Consider the following 23,282-nt stretch of genomic DNA (forward strand, 5'->3'; position numbering starts at 1 on the left):
CTCGCCGGCGCGCCGCCGCCGCCGCCGCCCGTCGACGCCTTCTGCGTCGACTGGTGCAAGGCGAAGCTCGCCGCGCTGGGCGTCCCGGAGATCGAGTCGCGATGGCGCGACAAGGACCACGGCGCGTGCGCGGCCGAGTTCCTCCGCGGGATCGGCGCGCCGTCGCGCCTGTTCGCGTACGTGGACGTCGAGACGAACGACCTCGTCGTCACGCGCGACGTCCCGGTCGCGGGGTCGTGGAAGAAGATGCTCGCGTTCGTCAGAGATCCGAACGCGTGGGTCACCCCCGCGTCCGTCTCGACCGCGGTGCACTTCGCGTGCATAAACGGCGAATCTGTCGCCGACGCGTTGCTCGCGGTGATGCGCGGGGTGTACGCGCCGGCGGTGACGTCGAATAAGACGTGGCCGGACTCGCTTCGAAAGGACCTCACCGGTCAGATGCACAAGTACATGGCGAACTTGACCGAGCGCGCGCACGAGCTGAAGGGGAAGACGACGCTGTACATCCCCGCGGAGGAGCTCCCGTCGCCGGCGGCGGCGGCGAGGGAGAAAGGCGCGTTCTATCTCACACTGGTCCCCATACGACCGCGTTCGCGTGGTGAACGCCGTTCCTTGAGGACTTTTGCCGGCGTCTCTCTCCGCCCAGGGTCCCTCGCTTTCAATCCCCGCCTACGATACCTTTCAACTCCCAAGTCTGACGCCTTTTGACTCCACCCCGACGTCGCTTCGCGCGGAACGACCCAAAGATTTGCTTCAGCGGCTGGAGTCCGTCGTCATTCACTGGACGCGGCAGGTGAAGGAGGTGGTGCACACGCGCGAGGATCTCAGCGGCGCGGGCGGCGACGCCGGGCCGATGTCCGAGATCGAGTTCTGGCGCGCGCGGTCGATCGACCTCGGCGGCATTCGCGCGCAGGTGGCGGCGCCGGCGGTGGAAAAGATTGTGGAGATCCTCGCCGTCGCGAAGAGCGTGTACCTGGCGCCGTTCAGAGACCTCTCGGACGTGATCAACGCGGAGGCGGTCGCCGCGGAGGACAACGTCAAGTTTTTGAGCACGCTGGAGGGGCCGATCAGGGCGCTCGAGTCCGCGTCCGCGTCCGAGCTCGCGGGGGTGTTACCCGGCATACTCCACCGCGTGCGTTTGATTTGGAACACCGCGACGCACTACAACGTCCCGGAGCGCCTCGTCGGTTTACTGCGCAAAGTCACGAACGCGATCATCAACCGGTGCATCGCGGAGATAAAGATGGACGACATCTTGCACGGGAACGACATCGACGGCGCGGTGGCGTCGTTGAAGGACAGCATCGCCGCGGGGGGCGCGTGGAAGCGCGCGTTTGAAAACACAAAGGAGAAGGTCAACGCGCGGCACGAGGATAACCCGTCGATGCAGTGGACGTTCGACACGATATCCCTGTTCGCGCACCTGGACGCGTTCGTCGGGAGGTGCGAGGACTTGCTCGAGGTGTGCGAGGCGCAAGTGCAGTTCGCGCCGAAGAAGGCGCTGCCCGTGTTTGGCGGCACGAAGGGTCCGGAGGTGTCGAAATCTTTCGCGGACATTCAAGACGCGTTCGCGGTCAAAGTACACGGCCTGCGGACGTTGGATTACAAGATCCTGGACGTGAAAGCGACGCGATGGCACGACGACTACAACGCGTTTAAGTCGTCCGTGAAGGATCTCGAGGTGATGACGCAGAACGTCATGGTCACCGCGATCGACGCCGTGAGCGACTTGAACGGTCTCGTGGAGTTGTTGAGGGCACTGCAGACGATGGCGAAACGCGACGGCGTCACGCGATGCGTCGAGCGCAAGTGCGTGGAGTGCTACGAAGCCTTCACGAAAGAGTTGAACACCGTGAAGAAACACTTCGACATGAACCGCGAGAAGCCGCCGATCGCGGAGGGGCAGCCGAAATACAGCGGCGCCGCGATGTGGGCGAAGGTGCAGCACAACCGCCTCAAGGGGCCGTACGAAAAGCTCGAAGAGGCGGCGATGACGCTGCCGCAGACGCCGGAGCTGGAGCAGCTGCGCGCGTCGTACGCGCTCGCGCTGCCGCAGATCCAGAAGTACATGGCGGACGTCCACGGCGAGTGGGTGACGCACTTCGAGGGCAAGGTGGAGGCGCAGATCAAGCAGCGGCTGGAGAACCGGCTGCTGTCGTCGGACGAGGACGGATTCTTGTATCAAAACTTCGACAAGGAGCTGCTGCACTTGTTCACCGAGGTCAGGTTCTTCGAGCGGCTGCACTTCCAGATCCCGCACCGCGCGTTGGAGATTTGCTCGCACAAGGAGAAGTACCGACTCCTGCGCGAGGAGGTTCTGAACGTCGTGAGGGACTACAACAAGATTCTCGAGGCGCTGGACGACGAAGAGCGGCGACTGTTTTACGACCGCATCACGCACCTGGACAAACACATCTCCCCCGGGCTGTCCAAGGTGCACTGGACGTCGCCCTCGAAGCTTCAGGAGTACTTCATCGGCGAAGCGCGGAAGCACTGCAAGAACGCGTACGAGAGCGTCGTGCAGTACAAAGAGGCGATCGGGAAGGTGACGGCGAATTGCGCGGAGATCGCGTCCACGATTCTCGTCTCCGTCGTTCGAAAGAAGGTGTACGCCGAGGGCGAGTTCGAGGAGGCGCAAAAGACGCACAGGGAGAAGGTCACGAAGAAGTTCACCACCGCGCACGAGGAGATGCGCAAGGAGCTGTCGCGCACGTTCAAGCGCACGTTCGCGCACGACAGCGAGAACGTCCAACGAGAGTGGGCCGAGCTGCGGCGGAAGATCGACAAAAGACTCGAAGACGCGTTGCGAACCTCCGTGAAGCGGTCGTTACAAGAGCTCTCCAAGGCGCTCAACGGCGACAAGAAGCTCGACGTCGTCCCTCTCTTCAGCGTCATCACGATGCTCAAGAACAACCGCAGGGTGGAGCTCACGCCGAACGTGTCCGACCTCTTCGCGCTCATTCACGGCGCGTCGAGGGAGCTCATCGCGATCGTCAAGGTGGTGGACCGACTCGGCCCAGAGAGCGACGACGACGGCGAGCCGCTGCCTTCCTTCTTCGACGTCATCTCCAACGACGAGGATGCGACGCTGAAACAGATCGTCTCCATCGACAACGGGATCAACCTCATCGTGGAGAAGACGCAGAGCTTCATCGCGTACTACGAGAAGACGTACAAGCACCTGTGGGAGCAGGACATGGTGGCGCACGTCAAGCGATACGCCAAGGCGAAGAAGCCGTTGTCGTCGTTCGAGGCGGACATCACCAAGTACAAGGAGCTGTTCGTCGAGGTCGAGGGCGAGGACCAGATCACGAACATGGCGTTCCTGAGGATCGACGTCGGGCCTCTGAAGCAGACGCTCCTGAAGCGGTGCGAGGAGTGGAGGGACGGCTTCACGCGGCTGCTGAACGAGACGGCCATCGCGGAGCTGGACGCCGTATACGAGTACTGCGCGCGGAACGAAAAGATCCTGTCGCAGCCCGCGCGCGACTTGGATCACCTCGCGGAGCTCGTGAACCTTCACAAGAAGTGCGTCGCGGAGGAGGAGGAGACCGCGGCGCGGTTCGCGCCGCTGCGCGCGCAGTACGCCCTCCTCGCGCGCTTCGAGGTTGTCGTCCGAGACGCCGAGCTCGCGCGTCTGGACGGGTTGGAAAAAGTCTTCGACGCGCACGTCGCGACGCTCAAGCGCATGGACGAGACGCTCGTCGAGGCGAAGGAGTCGTTCCGGGAGAAGCTCATCAAGACCGTGGACGCGTTCACGCACGACGTCGACGAGCACCGAAGGGCGTTCACCGCGGACGCGCCGATCGACGTCGCGGACGCGGTCGGACGCGCGCCGCTCGCGAGGGCCAAGGCGTTTATCGAGAGCAACGCCGCCGCCGCCGCGGCGTTCCGACAGACGGAGCAGGACCTCAAGGCTGGTATGGAGATATTCGGGATGCCCGCGCCGCCGCTCAGCGGGCTCGTGGAGTGCGAGAAGGAGACGGCGCAGCTCTCGGGGGTGTGGAACGTCATCGAGGAGTGGATCACCGCGTACGACGGCTGGAAGGATGGCAAGTTTAAGGACATCGACGTCGAGGAATTAGAAAACGCGTCGCAGATTGTCGGGAAGAAGATTCAGAAGCTCGGAAGAGAGGTGAAGCACTGGAGCGCGTGGCAGGGCGTCAAAGACACCGTGGACGCGTTCAAGCGCACGCTGCCGCTGATCATCGACCTGCGGAACCCCGCGATTCGGCAGCGGCACTGGGAGCAGCTCATGGAACGGTGCGGGGAGAGGTTCGATCCGCACGGGGACGCGTTCACGCTCGGAAAGGTCAACGACCTCGGGCTCAGCGAGCACGCGGACTTCGTCGGGGAGCTCTCGACGAACGCGACGAAAGAACTCGCGATCGAGAACTCGCTCGCGGCGATCGAGGAGGGGTGGCAGGACCTGAACATGGACATGGTCAAACGCGAGGGCGGGCAAAAAGGCGGCAAAGTGGTTTACCGGCTTCGCAGCACGGACGACGTGTTCGCGGCGCTGGAGGACAACGTCGTCACGCTGTCGACGATGAAAGCGTCCAAGTTCTTCCTCGTGTTCGAGGCGACCATCACGAGCTGGGAGCAGAAGCTCTCGCTCGTGAGCGAGATGATGGATCTCGTGCAAAAGGTGCAGATGAGCTGGACCTACCTCGAGAACATCTTCGTCGGGTCGGAGGACATTCGGAAGCAGCTCCCGCAGGAGAGCAAAATGTTCGACGCCGTGAACGTCGCGTTCATCAAGAACATGGCGGAGATGACAGAGATCGAGAACGTCGTCAAGGCGTGCACGGGGTCGGACCCGAAGGCGGGGACGCCGGTCTCGAACGCGCGGCTGGACAAGTTCACGGACATGGAAGCCAAGCTCGAGAAGATTCAAAAGTCGCTGGAGGACTACCTCGAGAAGAAGCGCCAGCAGTTCCCGCGCTTCTACTTCATCTCTTCGGACGATCTTCTCGAGATTCTCGGTCAAGCGAAAGACCCGATGAACGTGCAGCCGCACTTCAAAGGCATGTTCGAGGGGATCAAAAAGCTCGAGATGCACGCGCCCGGGGAGGACGGCAGACGCGCGTACGGCGCCACCGCGATGCACTCCCCCGACGGCGAGACGATTCCGTTCAACGACGAGGTCACCACGGACGGCAGACCGGAGGAGTGGCTCAACTCGGTCGAGACCGCGATGTACGCGGCGACGAAAAAGTCCCTGTACGCGACGCTGGAGCACAGCAAAGGGATGAAGAAAGAAAAGTGGGTGAAGGAATACCCCGGGCAGTGCATCATCAGCGCCGGCTGCGTCGTCTGGACGACGGAGTGCGAAAAGGCGCTGTCGGATCCGGACGCGGCGAAGAAGGCGATTCGAACGCTGAAGAAGAAGTGGGTGTCGTACCTCTCGAAGCTCGTCACGATGACGCGGTCGAAGCTCGATAAGGTGAACCGCAAGAAGGTGGTGGCGTTGATCACGATCGAGGTGCACGCGCGAGATTCGATCGACAAGCTCGGGAAGGCGGGGTGCACGCAGGTCACCGATTTCGAGTGGGTCTCGCAGCTTCGGTTTTACTGGGACCAAACCGCGAACGACTGCGTCGTGAAGCAGGTGCTGTCCGTGTTCTCGTACGGGTACGAGTACCAAGGCAACAACGGACGTCTCGTCGTGACGCCGCTGACGGACAGATGTTACATGACCTTGGGCGCCGCCATGTTCACGCGTCGAGGCGGGAATCCGCTCGGACCCGCGGGCACGGGTAAGACGGAAACCGTGAAGGATTTCGGCAAAGCGCTCGCGCGGTACGTCATCGTCTTCAACTGCTCCGACGGCGTCGATTATAAGATGACCGCGAAGATGTTCAGCGGGTTGGCGCAGACGGGCGCGTGGGCGTGCCTCGACGAGTTTAACCGCATCTCCGTGGAGGTGCTCTCCGTCGTCGCGACGCAAATTTCCGTCATCATGGCCGCGGTGAAAGTCCGCGCGAAGACGTTCTTCTTCGAGGGCCAGGACATCCGTCTCATCCCGTCCTGCGGCGTGTTCGTGACGATGAACCCCGGGTACGCCGGTCGCGCGGAGCTGCCGGATAACCTCAAGGCGATCGTCCGACCGGTGTCGATGATGGTCCCCGACTTTAACCTCATCGCGGAGATCATGATGTTCGCGGAGGGCTTCTCCTCCGCGAAAGTCCTCGCGAAGAAGATGGTCGCGATCATGGAGCTGTCGCAGCAGCAGCTGTCGAAGCAGGACCACTACGATTACACGCTCCGTTCGTTCGTGATTCCAATCTCGCGCGCCGCGGGCGCGTTCAAGCGCATCGACCCGGAGGGCTCCGAGGAGGCGATTTTATACCGCACGATGCAAGACCTGATCATGCCCAAGCTCGTGTACTTGGACATCCCGCTGTTCAGGGCGTTGCTCGGGGACTTGTTCCCGGGCGTGGACCTCCCGCAGGAGGAGGACAGCGACCTGAAGAAGATGCTCGTGCGAAAATGCGACGAGCTCGGTTTACAAGTCGTGGACGAGTGGATCGTGAAGATCATTCAGATTTTCGACTGCAAAGTCGCGCGGCACGGAAACATGATCGTCGGGAAAACCGGCGCCGGAAAAACCGCGGCGTGGACGGTGTTAAAAGAAGCCATGGCCGAGCTGTGCAAGGAAGGCAAGGGCGAGGGCGAGTTCCAAAAGGTCGAGGTGTACACGATCAACCCGCTCGCGCTGTCGAACGACGAGATCTACGGATGCTTCGACCCCTCGACGCACGAGTGGCAGGACGGCATCCTCGCGCGCGTGATGCGAAACATTTGCAAAGACGAGTCGCAGACGCAAAAGTGGACGCTGTTCGACGGCCCCGTGGACACGCTGTGGATCGAGTCCATGAACACGCTTCTGGACGACAACAAGCTGTTGACGTTGCTCTCCGGCGAGCGCATCATGATGTCCCCGCAAGTCTCGATTCTGTTCGAGGTTGAAGATCTCTCCCAAGCGTCCCCCGCGACGGTGTCGCGCGCGGGGATGATTTACCTCAACGTCGAGGACCTCGGGTGGTGGCCGTACGTCACGTCGTGGATGAAAAAGTACGAATCAGATGAAGTCTTATCCACCACGCTCAAGACCATGATGGAGCGATGCATGGAAGACGCCCTGGAGCTCCGTCGGCTGCAGCTCAGGGAGCTCGTGCAGACGGACAAGCTGGCGGCGGTGCGGCAGTTCACCGCGCTGTTCGACGCGCACTGCGACCCCGAGCACGGCCTCGACCCGGACGACGAGTCGTACGTCAACACGATCGAGCTCACGTTCTTCTACTGCCTCATATGGTCCGTCGGCGCGTCCGTGGACGGGGAGTCTAGGAAGATTTTCGACTCGTTCCTGCGCGACGTCGACTCGCGGTTCCCGCCGCCGGAGACGGTGTACGAATACTTCGTGTGTCCGAAAAACCGAGAGTGGACGCCGTTCGCGAGCAAACTCGCGCAGTACCGCCCGCCGCCCGGGATGCCCTTCTTCAAGATCATGGTCCCGACGATCGACACGCTTCGCACGAAGACGGTCGCGCTCGCGCTCGCGGGCGTGCAGCGGCACGTGTTGATCATCGGCAACGTCGGCGTCGGGAAGACGATGGTGGCGCAGGTAGGAGTCGCGTCACACTGTTCCCCATACGACCGCGTTCGCGTGGTGAACGCCGATCCTTAAGGACTTTTGCCGTCTTTTCTCTCCGCCCACCCCTTCCTTTCAATCCCCGCCCGCGACGCCTTTCAACTCCGCTTCTGACGCCTTTCAACTCCACCCCGCCCCGACTCCCGTGGCGCAGTCGTGCCTCGAGGCGCTCCCGGAGGGCAAGTCGTCGATGATGGTCAACTTCAGCGCGCAGACGTCGTCCAACTCGCTGCAGAACACGATCGAGGGCAAGCTCGAGAAGCGCTCCAAAGGGGTGTTCGCGCCCGCGGGCGGGAAGAAGATGCTCGTGTACATCGACGATTTCAACATGCCGCAAAAGTCGCAGTTTGGGTTCATGCCGCCGCTCGAACTGTTGAAGCTCTGGGCGGACAACGGCTTCTGGTACGACCGCGAGAAGTGCGAGGTCAAGAACATCAAGGACATCCAGCTCATGGCGTCGATGGCGCCGCCCGGAGGCGGCCGCAACGCCTTCTCGCAGCGGATCATGTCCGTGTTTGCGACGCTCAACATGACGAACCCCTCGGACGCGCAGCTGCACCGCATTTACTCCACGCTCTTGAACGACAAACTGTCCACGTTTGACGACCAGCTGAAACCGTTGGGGGATCCCATCACGAAGGCGACGATCGAGCTGTACGCGTCCATCGCGGAGGAGTTGCTGCCCACGCCCGCGAAGTCGCACTACTTGTTCAACACGCGCGACCTCGCGAAGGTGATCCAGGGCGTCATGCAAGCGACGCGGCAGTACTACGACAGCAAAGAGAACCTGCTGCAGCTGTGGTGCCACGAGTGCTTCCGCATCTTCGGCGATCGCATGTGGGACCACGACGACAAGGCGTGGTTGCGCAACCAGCTCGACCAGAAGCTCTCGGGCAACCTGAACTCCTCGTGGGAGTCCCTGTTCGAGCCCTTCTACGGCGAGTGCCCGCCGTTCGTGTCGTTCATGCGCATGGACGTGGACGAACCGCCGTACGAAGCCGTGACGGAGATGAAAAAACTCAAAGACGTCCTCACGGAGAAGCTCGAGGACTACGCCCTGGAGCCCGGGTACAGCGCCATGGACTTGGTGCTGTTCAAAGACGCGCTGATGCACGTGTGCCGCGTGCACCGGGTGCTGATGCAACCGAGAGGAAACGCGCTGCTCGTCGGCGTGGGCGGCAGCGGGAGAAAATCCCTCGCTCGGCTCGCGACGTACGTCGCCGGGTTGAAGTGCTTCTCGATCGAGATCACGAAGAGCTATCGCATCGTCGAGTTCCGCGAGGATCTGAAGACGCTGTTCCGTCAGGCTGGCGTCGCGGACAAGCCCACGGTGTTCTTATTCGACGAGACGCAGATCGTCGTGGAGACGTTCTTGGAGGACATCAACAACGTGTTGACGTCCGGGGAGGTGCCCAACCTCTTCACCAAGGACGAGCTCGGCGGTTTGTGCGAAGAAGTGCGACCGGCGGCGAAAAAAGCCGGCGCGCCCGCGGACTTACAGGACGAACTCTACGCCTTCTTCTTATCGCGCGTGATCAACAACCTCCACATCGTCCTCTGCATGTCCCCGATCGGCGAGGGCTTCCGCGAGCGGTGCAGAATGTTCCCCGGGCTCGTGAACTGCTGCACGATCGATTGGTTCACCGAGTGGCCCGCGGACGCGCTGCAGGAGGTGGCGTCGAAGCAGATGTCCGCGGAGCAAGGGATGGAAGAAGAGGTGAAGGACGCGCTCTGCACCGTGTTCGCGACGTGTCACCGCTCGACCGCGGAGAAGTCCAAGGAGATGCTCGAGAAGTTGAAGCGTAAGAACTACGTCACGCCCACGAATTACCTCGAGTTTGTCAACGGCTACCGCAAGCTGTTGAACGAGAAGCGGTCGAAGATTGGCGGCAAGGCGACGAAGCTCCGCGGCGGCCTCGAGAAGCTCGAAGAGACCGGCGTGCAAGTCACCGAGATGTCCAAAATCGCGGAGGAGAAGCAAGTCGTCGTCGCCAAGGCGAAGATCGACTGCGAGGAGCTCCTCGTGACCATCGTCCAAGACAAACGCGTCGCGGACGAGCAAGAGAAGCACGTCACCGCCGAGGCGCAAAAAATTGAAAAAGAAGCCGAGGAAGCGAACGCGATCGCCGCGGAGTGCCAGGCTGGTCTCGACAAGGCCATGCCCGCGCTCGCGGCCGCCGAGGCGGCGCTGAACGTCCTCACGAAGAAGGACATGGCGGAGCTCAAGGCGTACGCGAAACCGCCGGCGCTCGTCGAGTTGTGCCTCAAGGGCGTGATGACGGTGTTGAAGAAGTCCCCGGCGTGGGACACCGCGAAGAAAGAGCTCGGGGACTCGCAGTTCCTCACGCGCCTGGTCGAGTTCGACAAGGAGCTCCTCGTGGACTCGCTTCTGAACAAGATGAAGAAGTACGTCAACGACCCGGAGTACCAGCCCGACGTCATCGGAAAAGTGTCCGGCGCCGCGAAGGGTTTGTGCCAGTGGGTGCACGCGATGTTCATCTACGGAAACGTCGCCAAGGAGGTTGCGCCGAAGCGCGCCAAGCTGAAGGCGGCGCAAGAGGCGCTCGAGAAGAAGCAGGCCGCGCTGACCGAAGCGCGAGCGCAGCTCAAAGAAGTCCTCGACAAGGTACAGGCGCTGAAGGACACGTACGAGGCGTCCACGGCGAAGAAGCAAGCCCTGGAGGACGAGCTCGCGGATTTGGAGCAAAAGCTTGAGCGCGCCGAGAAGCTCGTCTCCGGACTCGCCGGAGAAAAAGACAGGTGGGAAAATTCGATCGTCCTGTACGAAGAACAGATCGGGTGCCTCCCCGGGGACGTTGTCATCGCCGCGGCGTTCATGTCGTACGCCGGCCCGTTCCCGAGCGAGTACCGAGACGATCTCGTCGCGAAGACGTGGCTGCCGCAGGTGAAGCAGCTCGGCATTCCGTCCTCCGCGGCGTTCGACTTCGCGCTGTTTTTAGCGGACCCCTCCGACGTTCGAGACTGGAACATTCAGGGCCTCCCCGCGGACTCGTTCAGCACGGAGAACGGCGTCGTCGTGACGCGAGGCTCGCGATGGCCGCTGCTCATCGACCCGCAAGGACAAGGGAACAAGTGGATCAAAAACATGGAGAAGCCGCACGGATTGAAGGTGATCACGTTGAACATGTCGGACATGGTGCGTCAGATGGAGAACGCGATCCAATTCGGCGACCCGGTGCTGATCCAAGACGTCGGCGAGGAGATCGACCCGATCTTAGAGCCCGTGCTCTCCAAGTCGTTCATCAAGAAAGGCAACCAGGTCATGATCAAGCTCGGGGATAAGGAGGTGGACTACTCCCCGGACTTTCGGTTGTACCTCACGTCCAAGCTGTTCAACCCGCACTACACCCCGGAGGTGAGCACGAAGGTGACCATCGTGAACTTCGCGGTGAAGGAGCAAGGCTTAGAGGCGCAGCTCCTGAACGTCGTCGTGCAAAAGGAACGACCGGACCTGGACAAGCAGAAGAACGAGCTCGTCGTCAAGGTTGCGAACGGGAAGCGAACGATCATCGAGCTCGAGGACACCTTACTCGACTTGCTCTCGAACGCGACGGGGTCGCTGCTCGACAACATCGAGCTCATCAACACCCTAAACGCCTCGAAGACAACCTCGGACGAAGTCACCGAGTCGCTCAAGATCGCGGAGACGACGTCCGTGCAGATCGAGGAGGCGTCATCGCTGTACCGCCCGTGCTCCGTGCGCGCGGCGATCCTGTACTTTGTCCTGTACGACCTCGCCAACGTGGACCCGATGTACCAGTTCTCGCTCGACGCGTACATGGATTTATTTTTGCTCTCCATCGCCAAGGCGCCCAAGTCGCAGGAGCTCGAGAAGAGGATCGAGTACCTGAACGACTACCACACGTACGCGGTGTACAAGTACACTTCGAGGGGGTTGTTCGAGGCGCACAAGCTGCTGTTGTCGCTGCAGATGTGCGTGCGCATACTGCAGTCGTCGAATCAGGTGAACCTGGAGGAGTGGCAGTTTTTCCTCAAGGGCGGGATGGTGCTGGATCGCTCGTTGCAGTCGCCGAACCCCGCGCCGGATTGGATTTCCGAGCTCGCGTGGGATAACATCGTCGAACTGGATAACGTCGAGCACTTCCGCGGGATCATCACGTCGTTCGAGAAGGAGTTCGTGGAGTGGGAGGACTGGTACAGAAACGCGGAGCCGGAGTCGCCGCAAAAGAGTCAACTCCCGGGCGAGTGGGAGCAAAAGTGCAACGAGCTGCAGCGAATGATTTTCATTCGCTGCCTACGCATGGACCGCGTCGAAAAGGCGGCGACAAACTACGTCGCCAACTCGCTCGGGCGCAAGTACGTCGAGCCGCCGGTGCTCGACCTCAACGAAACCTACGGCGACTCCACGCCGAGCGCGCCGCTGATCTTCGTCTTATCCCCCGGCGTCGACCCGACGGCCAACTTGAAGCAGCTCGCGCAGGCCAAGGGGCTCGGCGAAAAGTTTTTCAGCGTCGCGCTCGGTCAGGGCCAAGCCCCGGTGGCGACGAAGCTCATCTCGACGGCGACGATCGAAGGGAACTGGGTGTTCCTCGCGAACTGCCACCTCATGCTGTCGTGGCTCCCGGACTTGCAGAAGATCATCGAGGCGTTCGACGAGAAGCAGCCGCACGAGAACTTCCGGCTGTGGCTGTCTTCCAACCCGACGCCGCACTTCCCGCTCGCGATTCTCCAACGCGGTCTGAAGATGACGACGGAGCCGCCGAAGGGTTTACGCGCGAATCTCGCGCGTCTGTACCAGACGTGCGTCACGGAGGAGACCTTCGACGCGTGCAAGACGAAGCACAAGTACGCGAAGCTCCTCTTCGCGCTGTCGTACTTCCACGCCGTCATGCTCGAGCGACGAAAGTTTCGAACGCTGGGCATCAACATCGCGTACGACTTCAACGACACGGACTTTTCCGTCTCCGACGACGTCTTGAAGGCGTACCTCGACGCGTACGAGAACACGCCGTGGGACGCGCTGAAGTATCTCATCTCCGAGGCCAACTACGGCGGCCGCGTCACGGACGAGATCGATCGGCGCGTGCTCTCCGGGTACCTGAACCAGTACTTTTGCGAGGACGCGCTCGAGGTGCCAAACTACAGGCTGTCGTCTCTGGACACGTACTTCGTGCCCCCGGAGGGGCCGCTGCAGTCGTACAAGGATTACATTCAGACGCTGCCGCAGAACGACCGCGCGGAGGCGTTCGGGCAGCACCCGAACGCGGACATCTCGTACATGATCACCGACTCCACGATCACGCTCGAGTCGTGCTTGAGTCTTCAGCCGAAGACGGACGGCGGCGGCGGCGGCGGCGTCACCGCGGAGGAGCGCGTCTTGGACATCATCGACGACATGCTCTCGCACGTGCCGCAGCCGTACAACCACGAGAAGCTGATGAAGGATAAAGAGGACGACTTATCCCCGCTTCACGTGACGCTGTTCCAGGAGGTCGAGCGGTATAACATTCTCATCAACAACATGCTCACGACGTTGCACTTGCTCAAGAAGGGGATCAAAGGTTTGGTCGTCATGTCCGCGGATTTGGATGAAATCTTCGACGCGCTCGCGGCGAATAAAGTCCCCGGGATTTACCTCAAAGCGTACCCGTCGATCAAACCGCTCGGATCGTGGACGCGCGACCTGATGGCGCGCCTCGATCAGATCACGCGATGGATCAAGGAAGGCTACCCGAAAGTGTACTGGCTCGCCGGGTTCACGTACCCGTCGTGCTTCCTCACCGCGGTGTTGCAGACGACGGCGCGCAAAAACGCGATTCCGATCGACACGCTGAGCTTCGAGTACTCCATCGTGAACGCGGAGGAGAAAGAGGTGCACCAACCCCCGAAGGAAGGGGTGTACGTCAAAGACATGTACCTCGAAGGCGCGGGGTGGGACTTCGAGAACGGGAACTTGTGCGAACCCTCGCCCATGGAGCTCATCGTGGACATGCCCATCGTCCACTTCAAGCCGACGGATAACAAGAAGAAAAACGCCAAGGGGATTTACTCGTGTCCGCTGTACATGTACCCGGTGAGGACCGGGTCGCGCGAGCGGCCGTCGTTCATGACGTTCGTGGACCTGAAGGGCGGCGCGTGCGATTCGGATTTCTGGATCAAGCGAGGCACCGCGCTTCTCCTCGCGCTCGCGACGTGATGAGATCTGGCGTGAGTGAAACGAAAAAAGAATTTGGGAGGGACCAAGGGGAAAAAACCTTATTAGGCCGCGGCGATGGTGGACACCAGCCGCGGCGTCCGTAGAGATATAGCAGGGAATATAGGATTTTATGTACTATCGTAAGGTATTCATCATCACAACAGCGTTGCGTCTCGTCTCGTCTCTCGCGCGCGTCGTCTTCTCGTCCTCTCACAGTTTATTTATGTAGCTCGACACGAGCTTTTCGCTGATGGCGTCGTATTGCTTCCGGGAGATCCATCCCTTCTCGAGCTTGGACTTCCACTCTCCGAGCGCGTCCGTCGCGTCCTTCGTGAGGTCCAGGTACTCGATCGTTCGCTGGCCGCCGACGGCGGGGTCCGCGACGCGCGCGCGCGGCGGCGGCGGCGGCGGGTTCCGTTCAAGCCGTCGGCGTCGTCGTCGATGTCCTCCTCGGGAGCGTGGGGGGAGAGGAAACCAGCCGCCGGCGCCTCCGCCGCCGCCGCCGCCGCCGCCGGCGCCGTCGTCGTCGTCGTCGTTCATCGGCGCGTCCGCGAGCGCGGCGGCGGGCAACTCGTGGCGACCATCGTCCACGGGAAGCCCTTGCCTTCGCAGATCTTCCGTGATCTCCTCCGCCGTGAGGTCGTACGCGTCGCCCTCCATCAGCTGCACGACGTTGTACGGTATTGGAGGATCCCTTTTCAACAGGTGCTCGAACGGGTGGAACCCGGCGAGAATCACGTCGTCCTCCGCGCCGCTGTCGTGCCTGTGCTTGAAGATCGTGAACAGCGACGTCACCGGTCGCGCCTCCCTCGCGTCGACGCCGGCGCCGAGACCGGCGAACTCGCCTTTGTGCTGCGCGACGTACAGCCGCAGCTTCGCCGCGCCGTTGAGCTTCGCCACGAGATCGTGTAAGAGCACCCACCGGGAGTGGTCCACGGCAGCCGTCTTGGCGGACTTCGGGGTCATGATGTGGTACGGCACGCGCACCTCCGCGCGGCGCCAGACGTTCTCCGCGAACTGCTCCGTGACGCGGTGCCCCGCGAGCGGCATTTGGCCGGCGACAGAGGCTTTCAACCGCTCGATCAGCTCCGTATTCGCAGTGCCAATCGACGTCGCTAACTTTGACTCGTGCGGTTTCATCCCCGCGACCGCCTCAGGAGGGAAGTTCGTCGGCTTGCTGTGCGTCAGCCCGCGGCGGCGGACCTCGAAATCGTACGCTAGCGCCGCCTCGCGCTTGGTCTCGAACGACCCGAGGGAGATGTCCGTCGCCTTCCCTATCCCTGTGACGTTGATGACCGCGTTCCACGGCTTCGCGGTCGGTCCGAGCGACGCGCCCCAGCGCACGCCGAAGAAGTCGGACTCGCCGACGGGGCGCTTCAGCCGCGTGCCGTCGGGCAACACGTCCGCGGACTCTCGCATCCGCTTTACCCAGTTATTGTCCCTCTTACCCATGGCTTTTTCCCCGCGCCGGCGTTTCGCGGGAACTTCGTCTTCCTCGGACGCGGTCTCGTTGACGTTTTCTTCTTCTTCTTCTCCTTCTTCTTCTTCTGCTTCTTCTTCCTCTTCCTCCTCTTCCTCAGACGCATCAATTTCCACCACGGTTTTGTGCGCGTGTCGCGGGTCGTACCCCGCCATCATGATCCCGATCAGGTCCGCGTGCGATAGCGTCGGAGGAAAGTTCGTTCGCTCGTCCTGAACCCCCGGTCCGTGCGCTTTGAGATGCCGCGACAAGATATCGTACGCCGCGGCCGCGCCCCAGGTGGTCGGCGACGGCCACTTGAACGGGTGTTCCTCGCCGGTCGCGTCGACGATGAAGGGAGCGTAAGCGTCGTTGCCGTTCGCGTCGGTATCTTTTTTGTAGCGCCCGAATTTAATCCCGTTTGGACTCGGGCGATCTCTCCACGCCATCGCCTCCGGTATGCGCGTGCGAAGCCTTACTCCCGTTGGTGTCAAATTGAAATTCCTCGCGTTGTGCATGATGTGATCACACATCATCCGCGCCGCGGCGGGGACGAGGCTCTTGTCTCGCAGCACGAGGATCAACTCCTCGAACAGAAGCGCGTCTTCGCCCGCCTCTTCCCCGTAGGCGACGCTGAGAAGCTCTCCAAAGTGCCCGTCTCTCTCCACGCCGACGACGACGCCTTCCATCTCCGTCGGCGCCTTCGTCTTCGCGTGCTCCACGATCGCGGCGAAGGACTTGCCGATCAGGTCCGCGCGCGACCCGCTCGTCGGCGCGGCCGCGGCCTTCTCCGCTTCGCGCTTGACCGCCTTCGCGGTTCGCTTCGCCTCTCTCGCGAGCGCCTTGGCTTCCTCCGCGGCGCGCTCTGCCGCCGCGACGCGCGCGCGCGCGTCCTCGAGCTCGTCGCGCTCGCGCTCCGCGCACGTCCACGCGCGCACTCTCGCGGCGAGCGTCTCGAAGTCGCACTCAGACGATGCGCTCGGCCGCGCGCCGGGTCGAGGCGACGGCTCCGGCGCGGGCGTCGGCGGCTCTCGCTTCGCGGGGCTCGCGGCGACGGCGACGTCGAGGTCGTCGCCGTCCGCGTCGGAGATGAGGTTGACGACGAACGGCGACGACGACGGCGTCTCCTCCTCCTCCTCCTCCTCCTCCTCCTCCTCCTCCTCCATCGAGCGCGTGGGCTCGACCTTCATCGGCGCGGGATGCGGCGAGGCGGCGTCCATGTTCTGTTTGACGCGCGCGAACGTCGTGTCGTCCTCTTCTGTCGTGTATCGTGGCTTTGGTTTTCTTGGCAGGGAAGATGAGAAGACGCTTTCCTTTCCCCGTATCCGAGGGCACTTATCCGCGCGCCGCCGCACCCTCTCCCAATCCCCGCCGCCGTCGCGTCATGCCCCGCCTCCTCCTCGCCGCCGCCGCGGTCGCGTGCGTCCTCTTCGCGACGCCGCCGACCGCGCTCGCCGCGGAGCTCGAGTGCCCGACGATCGACGTGGACACGCAGAACTCGGTCGCGGTCGCGTGCCTCGGCGACGACGAGGGCCTCTGCGGAGAGCAGTGCTTCTCCGCGATACGCGACGCCGCGCTCGCGCGTTCCGACGACGTCGAGATCGCGTGCGGAGACGGCCTCGACGACGTCCTCGAGCAGGTCAAGGGATGCATGAAGCGAGAGGCTGGGCTCGACTGGGTCGACTGCGACGGGAGAAACGTCCAGAGGATCGTAGACTACGCGGACAAAATCAAGTGCGAAGGCGGCGGCACGCTCGCGGATAAGCTCGAGTGACGGAAGGGACGACGCGCGAGCGAAGCACGAGTACGACGGACGTACGCGCAGACGAGAAAAAAACCGACTCTGAGAGTCCCGCGCGCGCCGACGCGCGACGCGCGATGCACGACGAACGAGAGAAGATGATACGATGATACGACACCCGCCGACCGAAAACTAAAACCCGCGCGCGACGAACGACGGACGACGGTCCCGCGTCCTCGTCCCCGCCCCGCCGCCTCCGAACTCTCTACGTACCGCACTACTCGGGCACTAACCCGTCGAACGGCGTGAGACCGTGCTTGTTCGCGACCGACGCGTCCGCGCCCTTCGCGAGGAGGTAATCCCCCAGCGCGTCGTGCCCGAACGCCAGGCAGTAATGCAACGCCGTCTGCCCGTCCGCGTTTTGCTTAGGGTCGTTCCATACAAAGCGAAGTCGGGGTGGAGTTCAAAGGCGTCAGTTGAAGTTGAAAGGCTTCGAGGGCGGGGATTGAAAGCGAGGGCTGGGCGGAGAGATGCGCCGGGCAAAGTCCTTAAGGAATCGCGTTCACCACGCCATCGGGGTCGTATGGGGACCAGTGTATAGAACGCACCTTATTCACCCCCGCGCCGCGCTTCATCAGACGCTTCGACAGCCGCTTGTGCCCTCTGGACGCCGCCGCCATGAACAGCGTGTTCCCGCGCGCGTCCGCGAGGTCGACGTCCACGGCGTCGGAGTCCACGAGGGCGACGACTTCCTCCCACGAGTTGCTCGCGACGAGCGCGAACACCTCCGCGACGCGCTCGCTCCCTCGCTGCGGCGGCGACGGGCGTTGGTTTTGGTTTTGGTTTTGTCGCGACGGCGGCGACGGCGGCTGGCCGTGGTACGCCTGTTGCTGCGCAGGGTGCATCATCGACTGGAACTGCGGGTTGAACCCGCCCCCGCCGCCGGTCGCCGCGAAGTTCATCGCGTTGAACTGCTGCGACATCATCTGCGCCATCATCTGCTGCTGCTGCTGCTGCTGCTGCATCATCATCCCCGCCATCGCCGGGTTCATCATCGGATGCATCCCCAACATCGGGGACAGCATCCCCATCGGGTTGTTCATCAGTCCCATCGGGTTCATCGCGTTGAACCCGGGGTTCATCGGGCTCGGACTCGGGATCCCCCCCGCGTTCGGGGTGGAGGGCGACCCCAGGGTGCCCGCGGACCCGCCGCTCGGGCTGTTCGCGGAGGAGCCGCCGTCGCCGGATCGACGACCGCGGCCGGAACGGCCGCGCGATCCGCCGCCATCCGCGTCGCCGCCGCCGCCGCCGCCGCTCGATCCTCGCGCTTTAAACTCCGCCGCGACCGCGGCCCGCGCCGCCATCCTCGACGCGCCCCTCCGATCAACCTCGGTGCCGAACCCTCGCTCCACCCCGCGACCGCCCCCGCCGAAGTCGTAGTCGAACCCTCCCGGCGACCCCGCGCCGCCGCCGCCGCCGCCGCCCCGACGCGGTCCGAATCGATCCGTCTCCGAGAACGCGTTACGCCGCGCCGCCGCCGCGCGTCGCGTCGTCTCCTCCGCGCTCACGGCGTCGAACCCGTGCCGGAGTTTCTGCATGTACTTCTCCTTCTGAAGCTTCCGTCGCTGCGCGCGTCGAGACACGCGCATGACGTCGTCCACGGCGTATCCGTGCGCCAACGCCGCCGCCGCCGCCGCCGCCGTCTCGTCGTCCAACCCGGCGAATAATTCCAATCGCTCGCCCGCGCCCGCGCCCGCGCCAGCACCGCGCGTCCCACCCTGACCCTGCGAACCGCCGCGCCGCGACGCGGCGGACGCGGACGCGGACGCCGCGGCCATGACGCGCTGCATCTCCGCGGCGTCGTCGAACGCGCCGTCCGCGTCCGAGCCGTCGCTGCTCTCGTCGTCCTCGCTGCTGCCGCGTTTGGCTCTCACCAGGAGCTCCTCCGCCTTCGCCTTGTACGACGTCCCTTTCTTTCTGCGGTTTAGGGCTTCCGCGGCGTCGCGCTCGTCGCCCCACCCCGCGGATGACGTCGCCAACGCCGCCTGCGCCACCGCGATCGGCGGCGGCGCGGCGCGGCGCGGCGGCGGCGCAGGCGAAGGCGCCGTCGGTTTCGCCGGTTTGATTTCCCCCGCGGCGCCGCCCGCCGCGGCGGCGTCGTCCCCGGCGGACGCGAACCCGCCGTCGTCGCTGTCCCCTTCTGACGGCGGCGACGGAAGCGCGTCGTCGTCGTCGTCGTCCGACGCGACTCCCGCCGGGGCCAAATCCAAATCCACGTCCGACTCGCCTCTCCGCCGCGTCGCCGCGTCCCACGCCTCGTTCAGCACGCCGCTCGGGCTCGGCGGCGCGTTCGTGTCGTCGAACACGTCGTCGTCCTCGTCGTCGTCTTCTATCACCGCGACGTTCAGCGCGTCGTGCTCGTCCGTCGTCGCCGTCGTCGCCGCCGCATACGCCGCGCCCCGCGCGCGCCCGCCTCCTCCTCTTCCTCGTCCTCCGCGTCGCCGGCCGCCCTCGCCGTCGCTCCCCGAGACGAACTCCCCGCCGCTGCTCGCGGCCGCGCGCTCGAGCGTCTCCGCCGCCGCGAACTCGCGCCGCTGGTTCGCCGCGCGGCGTCCGCGCGTCGGCGTCGGCGGCTCGTCCCCGCCCGAGACGAACGCGTCGTCGTCGTCGTCGTCGTCGGACGCGTCGTCGTCGTCGTCGAACGCGTCCACGGTCTCGTTCGCGGTGTGGTCGATCTCCGCGGTGTGGTCGCCGTCCAGCGTCGCGTCGTTCCCGGTCTCCAGCCCCGTGGTGTGCCCGCCGCCGTCCGCCGCGTGGACGACGGGCTCGAACGCCGCGGCGCGAAGTGCCATCGCCTCCGCGCGCTTGTGCGGGCTCATGAAATCGACGTCCGTCGTCGTCGTCGTCGTCGTCCGCGGTCTTCGCCGCGCCCCGTCCACGCTCGTCTCCGCCTCGTCCGCGCTGAGGAACGCGCTCTCGTCCTCCGCGGTCGCCATGGCCGACCGGCGCGCGTCGCTCGCGGCCGCCGCGCCCCGCGCGCTTCTCCTCTGGGATCGATGGGTTTGAGTCCGCTCCGCCAACGAACAACGCATCCAAGAAAGTAGCGCGTGGCGCGTCCGGTCCTGTCTGTCAGACGACAGCGTCGACAGGACGGTCATGGTCAACGCGCGAAACAATCATCACTCCGATCGTCCTTCCGCTCCCTTCCATTCCACTCGCGCGCGCGACCGTCGATCGCACGCGGGATCACCACACGCGTCGTCCGCACAGAACGCGCACACGGCGGGAACCATGGCGGAAGGCGGCGAGGGCGTCAAGGTGGCGGAGGTGAAGGACCTCACGCGGATCGAGCGCATCGGCGCGCACTCGCACATTCGCGGACTCGGCCTCGACGACGCGCTCGAGGCGAGGAAAGTGTCGCAGGGGATGGTCGGGCAGGTCAACGCGCGCAAGGCCGCGGGCGTGGTGCGTCTCGTCTCGTCTCGTCTCTCTCCCGCGCGCGCGTTCGCGCGCCGTTCGCGCGATCGATCGACGCCGACGCTTCGATCGATCGTCGAATCTTAAAAGTCGGCCCGCCGATTAAGAAGACGATGATGATGGATGAAGAATTTCGCGCGCGATCGCTCGAAGCGCGCGATCTGCCGCGCCGTCGCGCGCGGCTCGCTCTTCCGCCGCCGCCGCCGCCGCCTTCGTTCGTCGACGTCGTTTCTTCCCCGACGAGCGCGCTTCCCCGAGACGTACGTCTCCTCCCCGATCCCGCCTGCTGACGATCTTCTCCACGCCCCCTCTCCTCTCCTCTCCTCTCCGCGTCTTCTGACTTTTAACAGATCCTCTCCATGATCCGCGAGGGCGCGATCGCGGGCCGCGCCGTCCTCCTCGCGGGCCAGCCCGGCACGGGCAAGACCGCGATCGCGATGGGCATGGCGAAAGCGCTCGGCGAGGAGACCCCGTTCGCGATGATGGCCGGCTCGGAGATCTTCTCGATGGAGATGTCGAAGACGGAGGCGCTGACGCAAGCGTTTCGCAAAGCCATCGGCGTGCGCATCAAGGAAGAGACGGAGATCATCGAGGGCGAGGTCGTGGAGATCGAGATCGACCGACCGGTCACCTCCGGCGCGGCGCCGAAGATGGGCAAGCTCACGCTCAAGACGACGGAGATGGAGACGGTGTACGACCTCGGGCAAAAGATGATCGAGTCGCTGAACAAGGAAAAAGTAAGCGCCGGCGACGTCGTCACCATCGACAAGGCGTCCGGACGCATCACGAAGCTCGGTCGGTCGTTCGCGCGCTCGCGCGATTACGACGCCATGGGCGCGCAGACGAAGTTCGTGCAGTGCCCCGAGGGCGAGCTCCAGAAGAGGAAAGAGGTTGTCCACGTCGTCACCCTGCACGAGATCGACGTCATCAACTCGCGGACGCAGGGTGAGACTGCCTCCCATACGACCCCGTTCGCGTGGTGAACGCCGATCCTTAAGGACTTTTCCCGTCGTCACTCTTCACCCGCGCTTCCCTTTCAACGTTTGACCGGTAAGACGTTCGACTGACCGATCGCTTCACCCACGCAGGATTCCTCGCACTGTTCGCGGGCGACACCGGAGAGATTCGGCCGGAGGTGCGCGAACAGATCGACGCGAAGGTGGCGGAGTGGCGCGAGGAGGGTAAAGCCGAGATCGTGCCGGGCGTGCTGTTCATCGACGAGGTGCACATGCTCGACATCGAGTGCTTCTCGTTCCTCAACAGGGCGCTCGAGAACGACATGGCGCCCGTGCTCGTAGTCGCGACGAACCGAGGGATCACGAAGATTCGCGGGACCAACTACAAGTCCCCGCACGGGATCCCGATCGATCTGCTGGACCGCCTTCTCATCGTGACCACGGTGCCGTACACGGAGCGAGAGTTGCGGTTGATTCTGGACATCCGGTGCGAGGAAGAGGACGTGGAGATGACCGAAGACGCGAAGGATCTGCTGTGTAAAATCGGACACGAGACGAGTTTGCGGTATAGCATCCACCTCATCACCGCCGCGGCGCTCGTCGCGCACAAACGCAAGTCCGCGGAGGTGGAAGTCGAGGACATCTCGAGGGTGTACGCGCTGTTCCTGGACGTGCAGCGCAGCACGCAGTTCATGGTCGAGTACCAAGAGCAGTTCATGTTCAACGAAGTCCCGGAGGAGTGCGGCGACGAGATGGACGTGTGACGACGCGAGCGGGTGAGTGAATTGAAGCGATGAAACGGTCGAGCGGAGGACGTCGTAGATCGTTCGTTCGCGTGTTTGTTTGTGTGTCGCAGACGCGCGTGAAATAACACGCGGAGTATTCCAAAGTCTTCTCGAGTACGTACCGTGCGTTTTTACAATTTGGATTTTGGGGTCGCTAACTTATCATATCCCCCGCGCGTCGCTCGAACACGTCTCACGCCGGTGTCTCCGGCGCCTCCTTCGCGAACGCGCCCACCTCGAACACGCTCGCGCCCTCCACGATGTTAAGCTCCGACCGCGACGTGTGCTCGAGGATGAGCCCCGCGAGCGTCGCGCTCTTGACGTGCTCGACGCCCCACTCGGTGTAGACGGCTTCGTCCGCGCCTGGAAGAATTTATCCGCGGCGACGACGTTGAGCGGCAACGCGCACGCGTGGGTCGTGTGCGGGAGCATAACGCCCGTGTTCTGGACGTTATACTCGCACAACAAACCGGTGTACAGCTCCACGTCGTCGACGGTGGCGTACATCGACGCCAGCGCGGTCGCGAGCTCGGGCTCTCTCGTCATCTCCTCGAAACTCCCCCACTTTTGTAACCCCATCTGCTCTCGAAACTCGTTGAGCGCGCACACGCCGACGGCGCGCGCGCGTTCGACCGCGGCGATCTCCGCGTCCGCGTGCCTCTGCGGGATGTTACACCGCGTCGGGAGCCCGCAGCGTCGGTTCGCCGCCGCGATGAGCGCCTCGCACGTCTTCATCCCGCCTTTGCCTTTATTATGCGCGATGGGCCCGTCCTCCGGTTCCATCGCTGCGAGTCCTCTGAACATCAGATCCAACTCCACGGATCCGTTGACGCCGAATTTCCCCGGAGCGCTCGGCTCCGCCATCGGCGGCATCGGCGGCACCTCTGGGACGTGCTGCCCGCTCGTGAGGTACGGCATGTAGTCCTTCAGGAAGATCGACCGCAGGACCGCGGCGTTGAGGTGCCGGGCGATTTGGAAAATCTTTTCATCCTCCGCCGCGGGATCCGCGCCGAGCTCCTTCGCGACGTATCC

The 23,282-nt window shown here is 63.6% G+C and overlaps 5 protein-coding genes across 5 annotated transcripts; 3 read left to right on the forward strand and 2 right to left on the reverse strand.

Annotated features, from left to right (window-relative positions):
- Positions 1-360: 360 nt before the first annotated feature.
- Positions 361-13,832, forward strand: IA1-DHC1B (inner dynein arm heavy chain 1-beta; the record flags this gene model as incomplete). The annotated part of the gene is made up of 4 exons (XM_003063647.1): positions 361-589; positions 747-1,224; positions 1,444-7,627; positions 7,809-13,832. The coding sequence occupies 4 exons, from the start codon at positions 361-363 to the stop codon at positions 13,830-13,832; spliced, it is 12,915 nt and encodes a 4,304-aa protein (XP_003063693.1).
- A 210-nt stretch (positions 13,833-14,042) lies between these two features.
- MICPUCDRAFT_53593 (uncharacterized protein) lies at positions 14,043-16,511 on the reverse strand (the record flags this gene model as incomplete). Its single annotated transcript, XM_003063808.1, has 1 exon — positions 14,043-16,511. One exon carries the CDS (start codon positions 16,509-16,511, stop codon positions 14,043-14,045), a length of 2,469 nt encoding a protein of 822 aa, XP_003063854.1.
- A 164-nt stretch (positions 16,512-16,675) lies between these two features.
- Positions 16,676-17,065, forward strand: MICPUCDRAFT_53594 (uncharacterized protein; the record flags this gene model as incomplete). The annotated part of the gene is made up of 1 exon (XM_003063648.1): positions 16,676-17,065. One exon carries the CDS (start codon positions 16,676-16,678, stop codon positions 17,063-17,065), a length of 390 nt encoding a protein of 129 aa, XP_003063694.1.
- Positions 17,066-17,185: 120 nt separating this feature from the next.
- MICPUCDRAFT_65908 (uncharacterized protein) lies at positions 17,186-18,882 on the reverse strand (the record flags this gene model as incomplete). Its single annotated transcript, XM_003063809.1, has 2 exons — positions 17,186-17,456; positions 17,641-18,882. 2 exons carry the CDS (start codon positions 18,880-18,882, stop codon positions 17,310-17,312), a joined length of 1,389 nt encoding a protein of 462 aa, XP_003063855.1. The 3' UTR covers positions 17,186-17,309.
- Positions 18,883-20,323: 1,441 nt separating this feature from the next.
- Positions 20,324-22,229, forward strand: MICPUCDRAFT_44976 (uncharacterized protein; the record flags this gene model as incomplete). Its single annotated transcript, XM_003063649.1, has 3 exons — positions 20,324-20,497; positions 20,860-21,454; positions 21,598-22,229. 3 exons carry the CDS (start codon positions 20,324-20,326, stop codon positions 22,227-22,229), a joined length of 1,401 nt encoding a protein of 466 aa, XP_003063695.1.
- Positions 22,230-23,282: the final 1,053 nt, after the last annotated feature.

Source organism: Micromonas pusilla (assembly GCF_000151265.4).
Source record: "Micromonas pusilla CCMP1545 genomic scaffold MICPUCscaffold_15, whole genome shotgun sequence".
Taxonomy (NCBI): domain Eukaryota; kingdom Viridiplantae; phylum Chlorophyta; class Mamiellophyceae; order Mamiellales; family Mamiellaceae; genus Micromonas; species Micromonas pusilla.